Source organism: Nannobrachium achirus, assembly GCF_963921795.1.
Source record: "Nannobrachium achirus genome assembly, chromosome: 9".
NCBI lineage: Eukaryota > Metazoa > Chordata > Actinopteri > Myctophiformes > Myctophidae > Nannobrachium > Nannobrachium achirus.
This window is the reverse complement of record NC_137818.1, coordinates 53,852,367-53,868,484: the sequence shown is the minus strand read 5'-3', so window position 1 is coordinate 53,868,484 and position 16,118 is coordinate 53,852,367. Positions and strand designations below refer to the sequence as shown.

At 41.6% G+C, this 16,118-nt stretch overlaps 2 protein-coding genes across 8 annotated transcripts in view; both read right to left on the bottom strand.

Moving 5' to 3' along the window:
• Positions 1 to 191: 191 nt before the first annotated feature.
• gp9 (glycoprotein IX platelet) lies at positions 192 to 3,200 on the bottom strand (the record flags this gene model as incomplete). The annotated part of the gene is made up of 2 exons (XM_080732893.1): positions 192 to 925; positions 3,188 to 3,200. The coding sequence occupies 2 exons, from the start codon at positions 3,198 to 3,200 to the stop codon at positions 192 to 194; spliced, it is 747 nt and encodes a 248-aa protein (XP_080589019.1).
• Positions 3,201 to 5,732: 2,532 nt separating this feature from the next.
• Positions 5,733 to 16,118, bottom strand: part of LOC308291106 (IQ motif and SEC7 domain-containing protein 1-like) — a 343,395-nt gene continuing 333,009 nt past the window's right edge. For 6 of the 7 annotated variants that reach the window (XM_080733034.1, XM_080733035.1, XM_080733036.1 and 3 more), the window contains 2 exons: positions 13,309 to 13,358; positions 5,733 to 10,611 (listed from right to left, as the gene is read on the bottom strand). In XM_080733034.1, coding sequence (XP_080589160.1) covers positions 9,997 to 10,611; positions 13,309 to 13,358 — 665 coding nt within the window. In that variant the 3' untranslated portion in view covers positions 5,733 to 9,996. The remainder of the gene's footprint in view (positions 10,612 to 13,308; positions 13,359 to 16,118) is intronic. The other variant, XM_080733039.1, reaches the window with a different exon arrangement.

Sequence of the window (16,118 nt, the reverse complement as noted above, 5' to 3'; positions counted from 1 at the left end):
TGGAGAGTCGGCTGATGTCACCCGCGTAGTCTAGGTCTGTCAGGACTACTGCAGGGTGTCGTCTTGACCTCCTTTGTGTAAGAGCCCTGCTCTGGTCCACTCATGGCCTTCCTGAGCGTGTAGTCCAGGACTATGACAAAGAGTCTGACCGAAGGCTACAGACTTCATGATCCATATGGACAGAATATTTCTCAAGTGGACTTTATCTTTATGTTGTGTTTATTGTGCAAGACGTCCAGTATTTGTGGCAGTAATTCCATGTTATGCCTAATGAGCGGCCTGTCCAGGTCATCATTGGACCAGGCCTCTGAGACCTGGGACACGTCACTCTGGAGCCTCTTCCTGTGCTTGGGCTTCAACGACCACAGCGAGTCCGCCTGGAACCCTGTGTGTCTCTCGTCGATGTTCAGAGTGAAGGTAGAGTTCTTGGCTAGCCTCAGACCCCACATCAACAGGATAATGAGGCCGCACAGCATCGCCCCCATCAGGACGGCGTAGGAGGCTCCGCCGGCACACGTTTGCCGGGCGCAGGAGTCAAAATGGGCATCGCCGAGCTCGGCGACGCGGGCGTACGCCACGGAGCTGGGACTGGCGCACACGGGCGACTCCTCCCGTGACACAACGTCCCTGTTCCTCAGGAGCCAGTTCCTCAGGTATTGGATCCCACAGTCACAGTGAAACGGGTTCCCGCTCAGCGAGACCCTCATCAGTCCCGGCAGCCTGTCGAAAAGGCCCGGCGGTGCCGCGGTGAGCTGGTTGCCTTGCAGGTGGAGCTCTGTGGTCTCTGGAGGGAGCCGGGGGACGTCCACTAGCTCCAGGGAGCTGCAGTTGACCTGTAGGCCGCCTGGCTGCAGCGCAGTACAGAGACACGACTGGATAGAGGCCTGAGCACTGGATGTAGCCACGAGCAGTACGACCGCTAGCCCTGGAGCACAGAGTATTGAAGAGAGATATTTGTGTTAGCATCGTATTCTTCTAAACCATTAGCAGACACCAGGCCATACATGAACATGGGCAACTGGCGGCCCGGAGGCCTAATGCAGCCCTCACCTTCACTTAATGCAGCCCGCCCTGAAGGTTAATATCAGAACAATTATATTATTTTTGATTTCAGCTGTTACAATTCTAAACATGCAAACATGACCCACTTGAATTACTGTACAGTATATTAGTAGCTTAATAATGACTGGGATTACATTTGTATTATGTTGTCCAATGTATTTATATTTAAGTTCGTTAAGTTAACATAAGTATAACTAAAATGCATTTGAAATTAAACCTTTCAGGATTCCAATTAAAGAATAGCTGTTTTTTTGCTTGTATATCTGCTATTTTTGCTACGTTTGTGTGACATAGCCTAGAATTATAATAATTAGGAAAAAAGTTAAAATATGGAGATAAGAGGTTTCTACCGACACTATGTGCAATGTGGCCCTTGAGTGAGTGTGGAAATATAGTGGCCCTCTCCATCATCAAAGTTGCCCACCCCTGCTTGGCCTATGTTATTTATGTGCTATGTGCAATAACAAAGGACTACTATCCCCAGTGACACCTTTTTAATGATTTATGTTTATTCATAATATACTTTTATATTTGTCTTCTCAGTTTTAACCTGTATGGCAACTACATTTTTTGAGTTAATTACCAAAACATGACCAAAGTCTGTCTGGAGTTTATTAAGATCGGGTCTATAACGCATTTTGAGTGCATTTATAATGCATTATAGTCCACTTATAAGGCATTATAACACTCGTTATAAATGTTTGTAATTATGCATAACTTATGACAAGGTTTATGAAGTATCATAAGTGCTGGTCATAATGCATTATAGGATCCGTAGAACACGTAGTGTAGACCGTTATAAAGTGTCTTTGTTATAAGTTGTTATGCATAATTATAAATGTTTATGATGCATTAACATTAATAATTAAGAGGTTGTAATTCAATAATAACTACACTGTTACTTTGGAACACATGGGTTATTTTATTTCTTTCCATTTCCTGCAATAGGCCTACAGGGTCTCCTCCCAACAGTAAACAACATTGAAAACATTACGTACGTATCAGTGTCGAGACAATTTGGAGATAAGTCCTTGTGTTGCCAGTCATCATAGGTCTCTTCTCCGTCCTGTTCAGTTCAACCTAATCTTGTGCCAAGTTCACATAAACCACACCCATTTTTTGTAACGGTAATAATGCTAATTTTCAGATGACCAAACTATGTAAACAGCACCAGTGTATATGAGGGATTCACTGGTGAAAGTGCGTGTGTTCGGCTCTGTCTAGCGCGAGGGGAATACCTCTGTCTGCTGAGATGAGATAAGAGCTATCTATGAAAACATGGCTAAAGGCTTTAAAAAAGAGGGTCTTACTCAAAAATTCTGCTACTCATCATCATATCATAACAGTAACTGAATATATATGTGGACACTCATCTAACTTTGTCTAAGTATACTGTATGTATACTTTATTAAGTTTACTTTATATAATTGGGTCAGTGCCAAAATGGGTTGGCAAGATGACACATTTAGAACATATTTTTTAAGGCCTGTATCAGGTTTGTTAAATTTTACATTTTGTAGTCATATTGGTTTCATGTAATTTGAAAAGACGTGCCTGGAATTTTGAAATGGTAGAAATATTGAATATTTTATCCACGTTTAGTGAATGAAAATGTTACTTTATTTTCAAATATCAAATGAAAATAGATTTTATCAGCAGTCAGCACTGTCTAGATCTGTTTTTGGGCAATGTATGTTGCATTGAGCAGGACGAGCAAACAAACTAAATACTCTTTGAACAATTATGTAAACATACAATGATTACACTTCAATAGTTTTGCATACAGTTCTCCTGTATATTATATATTCTTATCAAACATTCTGCTTACACGACCCAGTGCTTCTGCAGTCAAATTCTACTTGTTGCACAGAGTGGCATTTAGGCTATGAGCATCAATAAGAATAAGATGAAACTAACTTTGTCTTTTATTTAATTTCACCTATCAACAATTAATCAGAATAACACAAGAAATAATGTTTGAGAGTGTGTGTTGTGTGTGTGTGTTCCATTAAGTAGGAATTTTTTAATTGTGAATCAAGTTGCTCGGTTGTAGGAACAGCAAGGTGCCAACGTTTTCAGATTCAAACATTTCAAAGTAAAATCACACATTAAAATTGAACCTTACTGTGGACATGCATGCTTGAGATCTTTACTTTGACATAATTTGTAGTTTTTGAAATATTTAACTTTAAGCGCCCAATGTGTTCAAAGGAAGGAAAAATCACAGCTTTCCTCCTTTGTGGAAAATATAGGTGGAAAGCCTCTGCTCTGTGCCATTTCCACAGGAGGAGGAGAATTTGGTGGATTTTTTCAACTTGGTCAAGTTTATATTTATTTATATCTTTTTATTTTTTAATAAATATTCAAAAGTCATGACATGCAAGACAATACAAAACAGACAGTGAACGACAGGAAATGTTTTTCACTGGTCTTGAACCACCAAACTTTGGTTCTGTAGGCAAAGTTCTTTCCTCTGTGCTATAGAGCCATAGTAAGTCTGCAGGGGTAGAAATTCATCTCCTTTGACGCCTTTATGAACATTTTCTGTCTTTCACTGTCCACCTAAATGAAAAAAAAAAAAAAAAAGTTTAAATCATGAAAAGAAAGCTTAGGCTTCTGAATCCTATGACATTAATACCTTTGTTGTCATAGACTTATGATGGCTTTATAGCTCAGAGGAAAGAACAATGCCTAAAGAACCAAAGGTTCCAGACCAGTGAAAAGCATTTTCTGTCTTTCACTGTCTGTTTTGTATCGTCTTGTATGTCATGACATGCATTTCCAGTTCTGAACTTTGCAACAGTATTGCAATGCAGCTGAGGAATGACTGTATAACATGTCAATCGTGAGGTGAATACTCTACATGTCAACCAGTGACCGTAGCTGCTGCCTGCTTGGACACCTGGATAAGGTGTGAGAGAACTTAACCTGACCTTTAGCACATAGGCCTAAGACTGAATGGCAATTGTATTTATAAACGTAATCTACACCTATGCCCCCCCCCCAGGTACCCATATGAATCACCATAAGTTCACAGATCCCTCACACAACTGCAATACAATGTTATTTTTAACAAAATGTTGTACAATCATTGGATCATTGCAATACAATGGATTTGGCAATAAATAATTAACTGATGGTAATTTCACTGATTCAGCCACATTCATTGAACCCTAAAAGCCTGGGTTAGAATACCAATACCACCTTTCTATAGGTTGAACAGTATCATAACGCTATTTAAGCTCCAGGCAGCCATCTTGAAAATGATGGCTTTATAAAAAATATAAATTCCTACATCTTTAGTGTGTTCTCAAGCATGCCTAGAGGTACCAGAACTAGTTGAAAAACCTTTTATATAGAGGGGTTAAGTAGTATGTTTTCATATATTGACCTAGTGACCTTTTCGCCTAGTGTTATAAAATAAAATGCATGATAGCACCCATAAAGCTACCACTGGTGCAAAGCTATCACATATTTTCTAACTCTAGACATGTATACCATGACAAAAATCACTATGAGCATTAATCCCCTCAGTTGGTACCGACCAACCCCAGTGGCTTACGGTCTGACTGAATTCAAAATGAAGGCTAATTGTTGTATGTTAGTCTTCATGTTAAGATACATAAATAGACCTATATATCATCCAGCATATCGATGGCCAAAGCGCAAAACCTCCTATCTGCAAAAATCACTTTGTTGGGAAAATGATAAAGAAAATGTGTGTTTAATATTAAAACCTATCAACTATTTCTAGTCACATGACATTTTTGGCAAAATGAGGGGCAGAACGATGTTGCAGACAGACTGGCCATGTGCAGCATAGCCTATAGTAGCCTACCCATTTCAAGTGAAATGCAAAAATCATAGCATTTGCAGATAGGAGGTTTTGCGCTTTATATTATGTAGTTGCACAAGACACAGTAGGCCTACTAAACATTTGGTACATTTTCCAAGCCTAACATTGCCAGTGGTACCAAGTATCCCTCATTGCAATGTGCAAAACTATACTCAGTGGTACTGTAGACTGCTGCACTGTGTGAACAACTCTCAACCAACCAATAGGTGGTGCAATAGCACAAATATTCCTACTGAGGTTCTGATCAATTTAGTATGCCCTCTAGTGGAAGAGCTGTAGCATTACAGGTGAATGGAAGAAGATAAGAAAAATGCATACTAAGTTCAACATAAACTGTAGTGCCAAATCCCCCCAAAACCCCACTTGCTCTAATCTAGTCAGTACCAGTGGTGTAATGTAACTAAGTATATTTACTCAAGTACTGTACTTAAGTACAATGTTGACACATATTTACTTGACTGGGGTATTTCCAATGTTCTGTACTTTTACTTCTACTCCACTTTACTCTGAGGCAAATATTTGTAATTTTACTCCACTACAATTATTTGAAAACTTTAGTTACTAGTTACTCGAATATAGTCAAAATATAGGTATTTAGTCTATTTGAAAAAAGCCCATAATGCAACGCAGTGCAACGCATTGTGAGATTGTAGATCTGCTATTTTCAAAAGATTTGTAAACATTTTAGTACTTTTTCCACCACTGCTATTACATCATTTATATTGAATGGTTAAGTAGTTTTACTATGAATTTACTTATAATAAACCCAAGAACAAGACCGGCATACCATAAGTCATATAGTTGTTTATTTTGTGTTCTCAACATCGTCACAGTTGAAGTTTTACAATAACTGGGGTCTTACCGAGTCACTACTCACTGTACAAACAGAATGCACATAGAAATTATGAGGCCACTCTTGTTCTTTCCCTTTTTTCTTTTAGTTTTTTAAATGTGTCTCGCACCTGACAGAGCATCTTGCAGCAATGATGTGCGCGTGTACGCATCTGTATGCATCTAGATGTACTGCAGGTGCTGCGTGTGTGTGTGTGTGTGTGTGTGTGTGTGTGTGTGTGTGTGTGTGTGTGAGAGAGAGAGAGAGGTTTCTAGTGGATGCAGAATGGGGAGAAAATAAACGTTTTCTAACAGTCTGTTTTTGAGATTCTATAGCAAATGACAGTTTCCGAGACGAGCGATATGTTCATGATGACAACCTCTCGGGTGATGATGTGTACATCCTGGATATCAGAATAGAGTAGAGAGATAATATACACATTATATACAACAGCGTTCTTTTCCTCTTTGCCAACTTGGTCCCTTTACAACTTCATGATATTTAGATAAACCCCCTTGTTTACAAGTTCTTCCGATTCCTTTTTTTTTTTTTTGCACATCAAACTCCCCCTAGTATTTACACAATGAAAGCCCTTGGGGCTTTTCCAACGTTTGCTCTTATTTTATGTTTTTTGCAAATGGCTGTGTGGATGGAAACGCATGCCGAGCTCCAATAACTATCAGCGTCAACATAGAACAGCAAGAGCAAAGGACAACACCGGGAAATTCCAAATGAACAAGAAACCAAAGAAAAGGAAAAATATATTTACACAAAAAAATTCATTGTGTTGCGTTAATACAAACATTTGAACCAAATGGACCCTTAAAGGTTTGTAACTCCAATAGTATACAAATGGGTCCATTTTGCTTCCATTTGTACTCTCTTGGAGTTGAATTAACACAGAGGATTTGACTGTGCAGATGCCAAAACATTTATTAATAGTTTGAAGTCTTTTTTTTCTCCTTCTTCTTCTCCATTAAGCTCACAGTGAATTTGGATACACGATGCATCAGAATCATGCAGTCAGTGCAGTATTGGGGTTATCTATCTCCTCACGTTAAGGATGACCGTGGACGTTAGAAGCACTACAACACACACCGACATTAGAGATGTCTGTTCTTTTGTTTGCTTTTGTCTTACATCATCATCATCCCGAGATATCAGATCAGAGTCATAGAAGAAATATATAAATCAATAGAAAGACACATTCAACTGACCATTAATGTCCCATATATAAAGATATGTTTTTTTTAACCTCTGAATTTCTGCTCGTGTGTGCGTGTGTGTCATGACAGTGAGGGTTCACCGTCGTTTTGAAATATGTGAGTATATATATATATGCTTGACTTATGGTAATGGTTTTCTTCAAGAATGTTAAAATACATTTACAACCTGAATATTGGGACAAACAGTTGACTCTCACTATAATAGACTCTTATTTGTAGAATGTATAAAGTTATTCTTTACATACCATCCATACACACAGTTCCTTTTGCTCCGTTTTGCTTTTTCAATAATGTATTATAACGGCATTTCCTGAAAAAAATGAAAGTGTTCTTTCACGTGTGCTTATCCAGCAAAATATTTCTTTTCAGCCCAAAGGGAAGCATATTCCTTTTTATTAAAATATATACACACATTCCTCTTTCCACTGGGATCTCTAAGTATTTATATATTCTTGAAATGAAAAAAGATATTTGTTTTTTGTTTTTCTTGTATTATTTTTTGTCACCTGAATCTCTTCCTGGACAACATGATGACAGACTCTCAGTCCAAAAGTCTGTGTTTTTTTTTTCCTTTTTTCGTAGTTTTTTTTTACATGATTGCACTTAAACTCGTCGCTATGGTAACACTGATTTTGTTATACAATGTGCAGAGGGTAGCCTCACATCAATAACATTACATGCAAAAAAATCACTTTTGTAAGACATTCCACTGAACTCCAAGACCGTACCTCTCGGAGACGCACGAGGACAGTCACAATTAATTTACTCCGAAAAAAGACGGACAAAAGGGGTTTTCCGAAGCTGAATAAATAAATAACACAACGTGAAAACGAAAACAGACTCGTCTGGAGGGATCGACGCCTTCGCTTGCTCTGAATGTACAAAATCAGGACAAAGATATTGCACGTGTAAAAAAAAAACGAAACACAATTTAAATCAAAAAAGATACTTCACTACATAAGAGCTGATTTTATTCACTCGCCAAAGCTGGCTGGTGGTGAAGAAAAAAAAGAAAAAAAAAACGTATTTATCAAGGCAAAAACTAAATTTAAACGTGGTACTGTTTATTTGTTTTTTGTTTTTAAGAGTCAGGAAAGCAGCTGTTGCATATTCAACCATGTTAGCCCTATGCTATACTAGCAATAATATCTGATCTATAAGCTCACAAGTTGTGAGCTTGTTAGATATTGTAGATATTTTCGCCATTAAATTCGCCATTTTGGAAAAAAACTTCACCTATATCGACATGCCTAAAAATAGGAACGGCGGGCGGGAAGTTAAAAGACGAAGGGAGACGATGCAACTTGTTCTGTGGGGGCCCATCTCCATGGGCGTCACAAGGGGGGGAAAGTGGGACTGAGTTACTAGGTAGGCCCGAGGTGGAAGAGCCTGGAATTATTTTATACTTTAGCTATTGAAAAATAGCAGATCTACAAGCTCACAGTGTGGCACCGAAGCTTTTCAATAGTTAAAGCACAAAATAATGCATAATAATGCGTTCCCAGTCTAAATGGGTTAAACCCCCTCCCCCTGTGAAGAACATTCACGGGGGGCCCGCAGTGAATCCTTGTACCCAGGGCCCAGAATTTGGTGCGACACCCCTGTCTATCTGTGATGTGACTCGAAGCCACAAAGCCTTGAAGTACACTCCAAACTGCCTGAAAGGTCCAAAAGGTGCCTTTTTACCTCAAAAGAAATCTCACACCTTTTCACTACAAATCCTCGCTAGTTTGTACAGCTCTAAGCAGCCACAGTATGAGTGGTAACATGAGATTTAAAGGGACCAAAACGACCCAGCAACAGGAACCATCTGCTCCGAGCGAGCGGACCGGGGAAACGGCCCCCGAAAAACAGCCCAGCCGCACACTTCAGGACTCGTACACTACAGCTGCCATCCAAAGGCTCTCCATCAAATTGAAAGGCAAAGAAAGAAAAAAAGAAAGAAATACGATTCCATAATCGATTATATTATAGGCCAGACTGAATGGGGGTTCTCTCCTTTTCCAGATCTACTGTATTGTGTATCTGTCACCATAGAGCCCAGTATAATACTGATAAAATTCATTTCATTGATAATAATAATTGATGTAAGTATAATCTTACAATTTTACTTTACGCACAATATACTGTACATGAAGTCTTGACTAAATAGATTATGCATTAGTAATTGGCACATTTATTTATGAGAGCTAAGGAGACAACACGTATATGCTGTCGTCTACATTAAATACAGCACTAGAACTACTACGACTGAGAGACGGTTTTACTCAGTTGTTTACCCGTCCGTTGATCAAGGTAGTGTGAAATGATTATATCTAGCTTTTTCACTACGCATGAGCACTACAGGAGGCAACAACAAGTAGCGGTTCTTAAATGATAATAGCGTCTGCAAAACCCAAAGAAAGCAGTGTCGAAAGTTAGCTTCTTCAGAAAGACTGTGTACAATATAATTATGCCATCGCTGTTTTTTTTTTTAGAGAAAAGCATTCCCCACCGTTATTTTATCCGTACGACTTTTAACCCAGGATGCCTTCTTTCTCCTCTTGATTATCTTGAAGGGAAGACAGCGCTTTTATCGGAAGGAATGGAGCAATGGCGTGTGGTTGTGGCTTTGTTGAGGAAAACCAGCGTTCGCTTCATCCATCACGGCTTGGTATTAGAGCGAGTTTTATGGAAAATCAAAAGGCATTTTCCTAACACACAACGCACCCCGTGGAACCCTGATGAGCTTAGCAAAGGCCCCATAAGCGGGATGATTTGAGTCCGGGTTTCCATCCTGCATATTATTCGGGGAGTTGTATAGGGTTACTAGGTGACTGCCTGTGATCCGTCTCCACTCCCACACACAGCAGCAGTTTAAACACAGTGGACAGGCCGTATGCAGACTTATGCCAGTCAGTCCCTTTGGTTGTAAGCAGTTGCCTTCCTTCATCGAGTCCTCTCACTACTTTTTGCCCGTGTCTCCCTTTTTCCCCCCCTCCATCTTTTGCGAGGAGGAGGAGGAAAAAAAAGGAAAACCATCACACCACGGTGCTGATGCCACTGTGTTTGGGTTTGGGTCCGCTGGGCCCGGCCGACCCCGGCTGCTGGCTGTGATGGTGCGGGCCGTGCTGGGAGTGCGAGGCGAGGTGGTGAGAGTGCTGGCTGTGGTGGGCGTGCTGCGGCGGCAGGGGAGGGTGCGTGTGTTGGTGCGGCGCGTTGTGCGTGTAGGCCGGGTGCTGGTGGAACTGCGTGTGCGGCGGCGGGTGGTAGTGGTGGTGGTGGTGGTAGGGCGGCGGGTTCTGTTGGACCTGTTGGCAGTACTGGGAGTGCTGCTGCACCCCCTGGGCCGTGTGGTGGAGGTTGGACGGGTGGGGCTTGTGGGATATGAGGGTGGGGTGCCCGGGCTGTTGGGAGGAGGAGGGGTGGTGCTGCTGCTGCTGCTGCTGCTGCTGCTGCTGCTGCTGTTGCTGTTGCTGCTGAGGGATGGGAGGGTGGGACGAGGGGGGCTTCCCTCGCTTGCTGCCGAAGAGCGAGCCGAGGATGCTCCCGGTGGAGGCGGAGCTGGGGATGGAGGAGTGGCCGCGGGGCGGGGCTCCCTCGCCGCGCGGAGTGGTGGCTCTCCGGCGGGTGTGAGGGCTGCTAATGATGGACCCCTGCAGGACAGAAGGGAGGCAACGACAGGCGTGCCGGTCAGACGTTTAGCGCAAGTTCTACTGCACCGTTGCTACGCTAAATAGGTGCCTTGCACCTCTGCCTGAAGGACTCATACAGACGGCATGTTTAAGATAAAACAATAAGTAGCAAAAGAAAAAATATGTTATTGGGCATGCAAATGACAAACAAAAAAAATCTGAGAACATGAATGTTTCACCTTTGACAACACATCATGCCTCTACTGATGGCCAAACATCACAAAAAATGTTTACATTTAGAGCTTTGGGTCCCAAATTAATCTAACAACTAATTTACACTTTGTCGTACGATGGTGTCCGGGCGCCTAAAATATCCATTTTCGACACAGGACACCACCGTTACAACTTTGAAGCATAAATTAGGCTCATTTAAATCCTTTTTTTTATATAATACGCTACACAATGACAAAGACGTGGAGCACATTAAAATGCACATTTCTCTCTTCGCTTGCAGTCGGGAAACACTTTGGAGGGGGAACCTGCCGGGAGCCACACATGCACGATGTTAAAAATCGATGGAGGCTTAGAAGCCACATGCAGAGGGTGTATGACAGGCAGACTTTCCATCCACACTGGGACAGCGTTCAGCTAGACGGCAGTAGGCAGCAGGGACGGACGGAGCTCTGGTTGTGTGGCGCTGCTGCGTCACACTGTTCCCTTGGTCTGAAGGCTCCAGTTCTACAACAAGCCATGAGCTTTAGAGTTCTCGACGGGCCTGAAAATGAAGGCCCGGCCCTAACTGGGGCATAACTGGGCCCTTAACTGGGCCCTTAACTGGGCTAACGCGAGGCCTGGCCCAACTAATTAGCATACATTTTAGGCCCTATCCGGCCCAAAATGCCAGGTCGGGTTCGGGAAGAATTTGAGAACTCTATCACAGAGTAAAAGTAATACAATCTCTAATGAGTTTTGCTTCTAAAAAATGAAGCGATTCCCAACCTGTGGGCCTGGGCCTGCCGGAGGCCCATCAGGATATTGCAAGTGCCCCCCTCCCCTCGAATAATTTGCAAAACCCTAATATTTGATTGATATTATAACATTTATAAAAACTGAACTTAATTATATATTTTTTTGAGTGGTGGTCCTGGAAGGAGCTAAGCTCCGACATCGGTCTTTGTCCGGGACGCAAAGCTTTGCCTACATCTGGCCTACATCTTTGCACAAATCGCCCAAAGTTTGTTGTACGCCCAGGGTCACATTGGCCAAGCTCCAAGTCATGGTGTTTTTTCTTTAAAAACCTTGACAAATCTGTTTATCCGTGATACAGAGAAATAGGAACTTAAAAAGTATACCATGTTTAGTTCCATTGACCCAAGCCAGAACACAATCAATTGATTAATTCAAATTGTCACTGTCTGGCAGAAACCTTGTATCCCTTGTATCTTATATAAGTTTCAAATTTGTATGTTTTTTCGTAAAGTAAAGCCATCATCATACAAGACTTGTCGCACAAAACTAGTGAAAATAGCAGATCTACAAGCACGCAGCGCCTAACACAGCGCCTCGCAACGTGAGGCGTTGTGTGCTTGTAGAACTGCTATTTTCACTAGTTTAAATCATTTTTAAAATAATAAATACAAAACGAACGGTTTTGGACAGACAAGGTTTCCACCCGACAACAACGAAATAAACCTGCTCTGAAAATGCATGCGGTCCCACCCATCTGATCACTCAACACAGCAGCTCCGAAGGACGGGCATGTTAAGTGCATGGGTGGGCCCATGGGTGGCCCAGACCCAGAAGAGTTTGGGAACCACTGTTCTAATTCCATTTATTTTTTTTATTTTTTTTATGTTTTTTATTTAGTTTTAAAAGGCTTTTCCTTGGTCCCATGCGTGATGCTTCGTCTACGACTGAAGAACGTCTGTGGTGGTGGGACTTTATTTGAAAGTAGAATGAAATTTCGTCAGAGAGGGTTTCGACTCCAACCCGGCACATGGACTCATGGACACATCATGGAATGAATAAAAAGGGTGAATGAATGAAATCCACATCTTAATAATAAACCTGTAAAAAGGGCTCTAACTACTAAGTACAGTATGTTCCTGCCTGGATGATTCCTTTTCATAGGAAGGAAAACAGACCCATGTGGCCCTGGGGGGAGGTGGTAGGGGGGGGGCTGCAGACAGATTCTAACTAGCAACCCCTTGCCCCTCCCGAAGGGCAGGAAAGGACCCCCGAAAGAAAAGTCTGGCTGCTCGACGGACGTGAGTGAATGAAAAGACAGGAAATGATAAGAAAAGACAGACAGCAAGGGGGAGGAGGACAGAGGGGACTGAAGGAGAGGGGGAGGGTGGTGTATGGGGTTAGTAGGAGTCATGCTTGTTTCATATTGGCCACATAACTTGACCAAAAACAGGAGAAGTGTGACGTCCATACAGGGGGCGAGGGGACCAGAGGCAGGCAGCCCAACGCATGCACACTAAGACCGAGGCAAGGCCGGCAATAAAAGGCATCCCAGGAATAAAATAAATGATAAAAAAAAAGAAAAGAAAACAACAACGAATGAACTGTCTATGAAGCAAAAGAGGGTGCAAGACCAAAACGATAAAAAAATAAAATGGTGTGTTTTCTTTTTTCTTTTTTTTTCCTTTTTTTTTTTTACAGTGCACATCATCACATAGAGAGTAGCTTGGATACCAGCTGCTTCCAACTTACTTCCATATTGCTGTCTAGTGATCCTGCACTGCTGCGACGCCCCCGTTTGCCTGCCCGAGACATGCAATAACCACAGATTAGAGATGGACAGTACTCCTGGATACAACTACAGAGGCTCACAGGGTGGCCCTCCGGTCCCATAGGGGAGCAGTGCAGGAGATTGTGACTGTGCGGTATAAAAGGTAACAAAATGTGGGTAGAACGGGGATAAGAGAATCAATGGGGGTCGGTCGGTTGGGCGTGTGGGGATACAGGTCAGGTGGTGAGTATTGTGGCTATCTTTAGGGTGTAGTCTTCTTAGTTTAATTCAGGGTTCAACTCGGATTCGTTCAATAATTTGAGCATCATTCTGTGTCGTTTACCTCTAAACTAAAGTCGAAAGCTCAAATGGAAATGTACCTACGGTAAGTCGACTTGAATCTCAGTTAAAGGGACTGTACACAGGAAATGCCTTATTTGGGTATTTCCTGCTCAGAGCAGTTTTTCTTGTCGGCACTAAAAACCTCACCCGATGACACGTGAAGGTGAGTTTCAGTGATGTCATCAGAATCTGCTTCAAATCCCGAGAGCCATCTTCTGGCTATAATAATTATTTCCCTATCTTTAGCCCTTCAAATACATAAACTACATTTGTTTTCTACTTCCTGTGTACATGGCCTTTAAGATCGAAGCTCCCTGACGGGACGTGGTTCCCCTGAGAGTCAAAAGGTGGTGCACTTTTCACCTGAAGATGACCTACAGTGTCTCGGCGACTTTTCTCCCCACACACAGTTTGTCCTGTTACAAATGTGACAAGCCGATCTTTAACGTTGTCACAAGATGAGGATTGTCATTAAGGTAGAATCGAGTGGTGGCTTGAATCCAGCAGTAGTGACAGTCACAGAGGAGGAGAAGAGAGACATCAAAAGCAATACAATGGCATGTTTGGGATGTAACAGGCAAACACACACTCAGCCAATGATTTTACATGACTGATTATTATCACACATAACCAGGAGGAAACCCTGATGTGTAATGGGAATAACGATAAGTACGCGTGAAATGGAAATATATGGCGAGAAAGGAGAAATCAAATAAAACATTTTGTTACACAACAATGATCCCACTATCATGCCACATCCTGCATAGAGAAAGTTCTCAACGTAAAAAACAAAAATAAAACAACAACAAAAAAAACACATGAGAGAAAAGTGGAAGGATCATCAGTTCTATCAAGTTCATCGCTGACTGAACAACCAATATTGTTTTCTTAAATGAAGAAAGTGAGGATACAATCTTTACTGCGTCAACTGAGAGAGAGGACCCCCTGACTTGGTATCAAGTTAATCAACCAATAACATAACGTTACACAGTAATGAATGGAAAGGTGCGTTTTCAAAGCACGTCGCTTCACGTCGAGACAGGAGGAGGAGGGAGCTACTGTATGTTGGACACCGATATTCATGGATGGAAATGATTGTTAGCACAGATAGGCCGAAGCTAAATTAAAGTTCTGCATTTGATTAGTTTCACAGATATATATCTTTATATATCGTCGTTGTTGGGTGAAAACCTTGTATGTCCAAAACCGTTCGTTTTGCATTTATCATTTTAAAAATGATTTAAACTAGAGAAAACAGCCGATCTACAAGCACACAACGCCTCGCACAGATCTGCTGTTTTCAGTACTTTTGTGCGACGGCCTTGTATGGTGAAGCGGGGCTTTACTTTGCAAAAGAACGTACAAATTTGAAACTTGGAGATACAAGGTTTCTACCCGACAACGACGATATATAATATATATACGGTATATAACATGAGTCGAGATGATTGAATGGCCGGTGATTTCTGAATCAGTTAAGAAAAATACAAGATCAGGCAAGGAGGGAGGCTTCTTCTCGTGGAATGTTTTCAGGAACGCAATTTAGGAATGACAGGTAAACATGTGACATGAAAAGAAGAAGGGAAAAAAAACATACATGGAATCGTTCATAAACAAAACCGGTTTCAAAATAATGTGGGGGGGAGGGGGCGACAGACAACTGCCCATCAATTTCATTCATCAATCCAAAGACAAATATAATAGAAATATGGACTGAGCCTGTATTTCTGAACAACTACTAGTTGTATTCGGTTGCAGAGTCCATTGTAAAATGCTGCAGCTGGGGCTTGAAGTAGATACAGTATGTCTACAGTAGATAAAGCTACAATCCGGGATCTTGTTTAATGAATAAACTGTTATTTCTGTATGGTAGAGCAGGGGTCTTCTATACCAGAGTTAGCTCTGTTCTTGGGTTCTGCTCATTTCCTTCTGCACCAAATCTCTTCACAGAAATAGCCGATCTACAAGTAGATTGTAGTAGACTGGCTATTTCTGTCCAAAGTTCCCCCTAGTCTGAGCGTTTCGGGCAAAAATCGTGCACTTTACGAGAAAAACATGACATTTGGCACACAGTTAGAACATGCCATATGGAACTTTTTTGGCTATAGGGACATCGCAGATTTTTTTCTTGGGAAACTTGTGGGAGCCAATCAAAGTTGGGGTCTCAGAGACTTTACTATACAGTTAAATAATAATTTAAAAAAAATATGCTTTAAGTATCATGTGAGGGGTCAAACTAGTTTTTTTTCAGGATTCTGAATACAATGCAAGCATGTGTTTTGCACGAAAAACATTGCTTTCTGAAAAACGCCCCCTACAAAACAGTGAAAAGTGATGACTCATCACTAAACCATAGTTTTATGGGGTCCTTTTTTAGCCCAAGGAATGTTTTTGATTGGCTCCCACAAGTCAAATCTGCCACAAATGTCCCTATAGCCAAAAATGTTCC